General features: G+C 42.5%; 1 protein-coding gene across 1 annotated transcript in view; it reads left to right on the forward strand.

The window, feature by feature from the left end:
* The window catches only part of MRPL9 (mitochondrial ribosomal protein L9), a 4,544-nt gene extending 2,370 nt beyond the window's left edge, over positions 1–2,174 (forward strand). Inside the window, exons 5-7 of the mRNA XM_007950864.2 lie at positions 1,268–1,369; positions 1,828–1,911; positions 2,040–2,174. Coding sequence (XP_007949055.1) covers positions 1,268–1,369; positions 1,828–1,911; positions 2,040–2,174 — 321 coding nt within the window. The remainder of the gene's footprint in view (positions 1–1,267; positions 1,370–1,827; positions 1,912–2,039) is intronic.
* Positions 2,175–5,913: the final 3,739 nt, after the last annotated feature.

Below are 5,913 nucleotides of genomic sequence, written 5' to 3' on the forward strand. Positions count from 1 at the left end.
TTGTCCTGGCTCTCACTTCTTTAGGATATATACCTAGTAATGGAATTGCTGGGTCAAATGGTATTTCTAATTCCAACTTTTTAAGGAATCCCCATACTACTTTCCACTGTGGTTACATCATTTTACAGTCCCACCAGCAGTGTATGAGAGTCCCAATGTCTCCACATCCTTGCCAGCATTTGTTACTTTCTGTTTTGTTGAACTTTCCCATTAGTGCTGGGATGAGATAGTATCTCATTGTTTTGATTTGCTTCTCTCTGATGGCTGATGGTCATGAGCATTTCTTCATGTATTTGCTGGCTGCCTGAATATCCTCTTTGGTGAAGTGTTTATTCATGAGGAAAGATATTCTTAAGACAGAAAAAGTGTAAGTAGAAATTTAAGGGATGTTTTAGCATAGAAATAGACCATTCTGGTGGAATTCCCAAGACTGTGGCCTTTAGACACCCTTCAAACCTGGAACTGAACCCACTCCCAGAGATTACCTTTCAGCCAAATAATAAACAGCTTACAAAGTGAACAATAACATCTGTGAGGAATGTGCTTCTCAGAACAATCAACCATCTAAGACCAAAAGGACAGTGATTGCCCAAAACAAAGATCAAAAGGCAGGAAAGATGGGACAATGGAAACAGGGAAGAAGTGGGAAGAGTGCTGTTACACTGAGGGATTGTAACTAACGTCATGAAACAAAATGTGTAAAATTGTTGAATGATAAACTACTTTGCTCTGTAAACTTTCATCAAAACCACAATGAAATGTTCAATAAAAAAGAAAGACTAGTTTGCCTAACACAGATGATTTATATAGTACAATTTTAGGGAACATGTTAGGGTGTTTGGGCCAGATTTACAAAATATCTTGAATGCTTAGCCAATGTATATATTCTGTAAGCAGAGAGAGCCACAGATAGGTTTGGGGTAGGGTTGTAGGGCCAGTATTGAGTTAAAAAATCTATAAAAGTCATCTCTCCTGAGATAAACCAGTGGACCCCACTGATGACCTGATTTGGATGTTGGCTATTTCTTTTGTTTAAGAGCAGCCAAGTTATAGGTGTCATCTATAAAGTTTGCTAAAGCATCTTCCCACAGTATCAGCCTTGAGACAATAAGAATGTCCTAGCCTTCCTAGTCACCTCACCTATCTTGGCTGTGAGGCAGAAATTAACGCCCTTTTACTTAACTCTCAGAACTTGTGCCTCTTGCTAACATGTTTCCTCTCCTTTGATTCCCACTCCAGCTCAGCCTCTATTTGTAATTTCTTTCAGGCAGTGAAGTTTCTGAGCAGCTGTCGCCTGGAAGTGGGGATGAAGAACAATGTCAAATGGGAGCTAAACCCTGAAATAGTGGCCCGCCACTTCTTCAAGAATGTGAGTATTACCCCAAATACCACTATACCTTGCAGGATTGCCTTAGAATCATTTCATTAGAAAAGGATGTGATCATATAGCTGTTGGTTTGTAGGGATGTGGGAGGGGAATGGCTAAGGACTAAGTGTTGTCACATTGAATGTGAAGACTGATGGGAGGATGGTTTCATTCATTTCCTATCTAGCTAGAGAAAAATTGGAGAATTTTTATTTCTGTGGACAAAGTTATTTAGGTCTCAGACCCTCTTTTTCTGAGAGTCTATCTCTCCCTTTCTGCGAAACTAAGATTGAGTTTCTCTGCTGCTATCTTTTGAGGTTTCTATCAACCCATGGGGTCAGCCAGAGCAAATAACTCCAGTTTAATTCATCTTGTATAGGAAATTCTAGAACCCGCTTTTTGAGGTCGCTTAGAGTGGCAGCCATGACCACAGAGCTCATTTCTGCTGTGATATTTTGCAGCTTGGTGTTGTGGTAGCCCCCCATGCAGTAAAGTTACCAGAAGAGCCCATCACACGGTGGGGCGAATACTGGTGTGAGGTGACGGTGAGTGTTGGACATACTGCCATTTTTTCCTGACTGGGTGAAAAAACAGAGTGGAAAACTGAGATTGGATGGTATTGCTTTTCATCTGCCTGATTGGACTCTGAGGATTCCTATTATTTTGTCTACAGGTAAATGGTCTTGATACTGTGAGGGTGCCTATGTCTGTGGTGAACTTTGAGAAGCCCAAGACCAAAAGATATAAGCACTGGTTAGCCCAGCAGGCAGCCAAGGACACGGCCTCCAAAAGCTCCCGGACACTCTGACTTGCCCTCCCTCCAAGGCAACCAGACGGCTTCAAGACCCTGATGTTCTACAAAGCAGAATCAGAGGAGCAGTGGAACAAAGATAGGCCGGGACCTTGATCTCACGCCCAGATCTGACTAAATATGGAATTTTAGAGTCCCTATGGGGACGCAAGACTAAATAGCACGTACATGTTGAGTTCTCTGTATTTACCATCTCCATCTTGGCCTGTCTTCACATTCATCTTTATTGGGACAGTCCTGGTCAAGAAGTACAAAGCTATACGTTTGATAAGCTGGACATCAGAGGACTAAAGCCATCTAGCCTCTTCATTAGAGCACACTGGAACAAACAGAAAGAGCTACCCATTGTCTCTAGTATTTGCCTTATTATCATCACCCAAACTAAACATTTTGTTTCTCAAATGTAAATAAAGAGGTTATGTTCTTTGTGGGTTCTGGTTACTGGACTTGAGTATGGGAATAGACTGGGGACAGGACATCCAAACGAGCGATGTACTCCTGAGCCGCTGAGCTTTGCTGCTAAAAAGAAAGGAGAAAGTGTACCTGTTAGCAAGCTACACCCCACAGCTGCTGTAGACCAATACTCCTAATAAGCTGATAGGTCCGTGGTCTCAGAATTTACTCTCACTAGGTATACTGATAATGCTATTAATACAGACAAAACACAGTGGACTATTTAAAGAGATCTGAATGTGGCCTAAGGTAAGTGAAGCTGGGAGTGAAAGAAACCTCAAAAGGGAATTTCTATTTTGTTTCTTTACCTAGCTCTTGAAATTTTGAAGAAGATGTTACCTTGATGGTTCCCAGACCAAGTTTAAGATATGGGACTAGTTGTTAGGTTGGACTAGGTGTTTTGATCAGAGGTGAGGAAAATTGGGGTCCATTAATGAAAAAAAAAAAAAAAGACCATCCATTGACAGGTGGATTGTGCCAATGGTAAAGTCATGCAGTTTAGAGAGGATGAAAGTGGGCCGTGTATTCCTTTGCTGTCCTTACAAGAAGTTCAGAGAGATTGGTTTCTGTCATCCCATTTGAACTCACCTACCACTGAGAACCATAAAGTCACTTTTACTTTCTTCCAAGTGAGGCCCTCCCAACAGATGAGAGGTCTGTCATCATTAGCAGTCAGCACTGATAACTATACCCACATTTACACTTGCCAGAACTCTTAACTCAAGCCTGTTACTGGTACTATATGAAATCTGCCAATGCAATGATTATTACCACTGCTGTCATTTAAATAGTTTATTTAATACAGTGTCTCCCTACCTACCATGAGCACCACCAGGAAGCTCCCTGAAATTGTTTTATCAATAAGCACAGCATCCCATATAGATAATCTCAGTATGTTAAGTACTTGTTACAGGTTGAGTTCCTGGTGAGAGGGGACTTGTGTCCAGGAAGATGAGGAGTAAAGGGAGCAGGATGAGGTAAAGGGAGCTGAACTGATGCAGTCTCAGTAAGCTCTCTGCAGATCCCACAGAGCCCAAGCTGGGATGTGCCCTACTAAGAAAAGGAGGCCAGATGTGTATACCCCCATATTGACCAGGAAAGGTGAAGGCCTTGGATAACATGGCTGTCCTCAGCCAAAGGCAGTTCCCAGAGCGGGGCTCAGATGAGAACTGTTAGCCACTAGGCATTAGTAACTTGGGGAATGAGTACTTCAATATCCATTATGGTCCATCCCTTGCATTGCTGAGATACATTTTCTTCATAATTTGGGGATAGTTCTCCTGGATTCTGATGGGCCTCTTTTCCTGGGAGGATTCTGTGAGAGACCACAGCCCCGCCACTGTAGCTTATGAGGACTGCAGCTGGTACTCATCATCTCCACTTCCCATTCTGGATTCCTCCATCCCTCACTGTACACTTCTCGACCAGGTGGTTTACTAGAGAAGTGACTCAGACCATCATCCCTGACAGGTCTGAGCCCTCTGGTCATCATGCCCTTCTAAAATTGGACAAGGGAATACCAAGAGATACCCAAGTAGATGTGCTGGATGCCAGACATTCTTCCCAGCCCGCATTTTGTAACAGCAGCCTACCCTCCTGATATTAGGGTCAATTATTCATGCCAGTATAGTTATTCTTTTACCTGCCTCCTGGTCTCTTGGTGTTAAAAGCCTGAAGTGACCTGGTGGCAGCCAGGGCTGTTTATGAATTTAATGAGACCCTTTGTCCACTGGAAGAAATGCTTCTCTGGAAACTAGGAGTTCTAAACCCTCAGAGCCCAGAGGCACAACTTCCCCAGTTGAGTCACTGGGAGTGATGCCAGTGGAGGGAGTGGTTATCACTCCTACTTCCACCTCTTGTTTTCCAGACCCATTTATTTGACTTAGGGACACAGCACAATATGATGGCCATTGGCATATATAAGATTGCTCTGAGTCAGAATCAATGGCAACAGGTTCAGAGGATTCTGGAGGATAGTGCCTTGTCCCATGCCTCAGCTGTACCTTCTTCAATAGACTTCCATCGATGTATCAAGTGGGCAGCCTCTGGATAGCGTGGTATATGATCAGCTAGTGGATCCTTGATTATGTACATTGCTGCACCTCCTTTGCTTAAAGTTAGTCTCTTGGTCCAATGCAATATTATGAAAGATTCTATGCCAATGAGGAAATATCCTAAACCCTAAGATAGTGGTGCTTACTGAGGCCCTGCAGGCAGAAAAGGCAAACCCATACCCACAATGTATGTCCATTCCAGTCAATATGAAACAATGCCCCTTCCGGGAAAGCAGAGATCCAATGCAATCAACTTACCACCAAGTAGCTAGATGGTTCCTTAGGGGATGGTGACATCAGGAGCTTAGCACTGGTCTCTGTTGTTGGCACATTGGCTATTCACAGCAGAAGCTAGATCAGTCTTTTTGAGCTCATATTATTGGACCTATGCCTAGCTTTTACTCCTGTTGCCCAGTCCTGCCCATTTTCACAGTCAACTGGTATGCTAGAGTTCATTGTTGCAGCCATTGTCAATCCATCTCATTGAAGTTTCCTTTGTTTTCATTTGCCCTCTACCAAGGATGATGTTCTTTTCTAGTGATTGGTTTCCCTGATAATGTGTCTAAAGTATACTAGTCAAAGTCTTGCCCTCCTTGCTTTTAAGGAACATTCTTGGTTGCAGTTCTTCTAAGACTGATTTGTTCTTTCTTTTGGCAATTTACAATACACTCTGAATTCTTTGCCAATACCACAGTTTGAATGAATCAATTCTTTAGTCTTTTTTCAGTATCCAGTTTTTATATGCATATATGAGGCAACTGAAAGAAAAGGCCATGACTTGGGTCAGATGCTCCTTAGTCATCAAAGTGACATCTTTGCTTTTTAAAACTTTAAAGAGGTCTTTTGCAGCAGATTTACCCAATGTAGTATGTCATTTAATTTCTTGATTACTGCTTCCATGGATGTTTATTGTTGATTTAAGTAGAAAAAAGTCATTGACAACTTCAGGTTCTCCATTTATCAAGATGTTGTCATATGAGCCAGCACTAGATCCACCTAAGAGAAACGAAAGCATATGCTGCAAAAAGGGTGTTGTGTTAGCTGACCTGAGAAAATCACCATCAACATCAAGAGCCCAAGGCTGATTCCTCTGAGGCAGTGATCAGACATGTTGCCACCTTTCAACCTTTTCACCAATTCTGATACCAACCATCCCTCCCACAACACTCTCTGGTTCTCTGCTGGGTTTGATAATTCATTGCAGTGGCCACACAGAACTCACAGACACT

This window comes from Orycteropus afer, unplaced genomic scaffold, assembly GCF_000298275.1.
Source record: "Orycteropus afer afer isolate SDZICR_OR568_19922 unplaced genomic scaffold, OryAfe1.0 scaffold00290, whole genome shotgun sequence".
Classification (NCBI taxonomy): Eukaryota; Metazoa; Chordata; class Mammalia; order Tubulidentata; family Orycteropodidae; genus Orycteropus; species Orycteropus afer.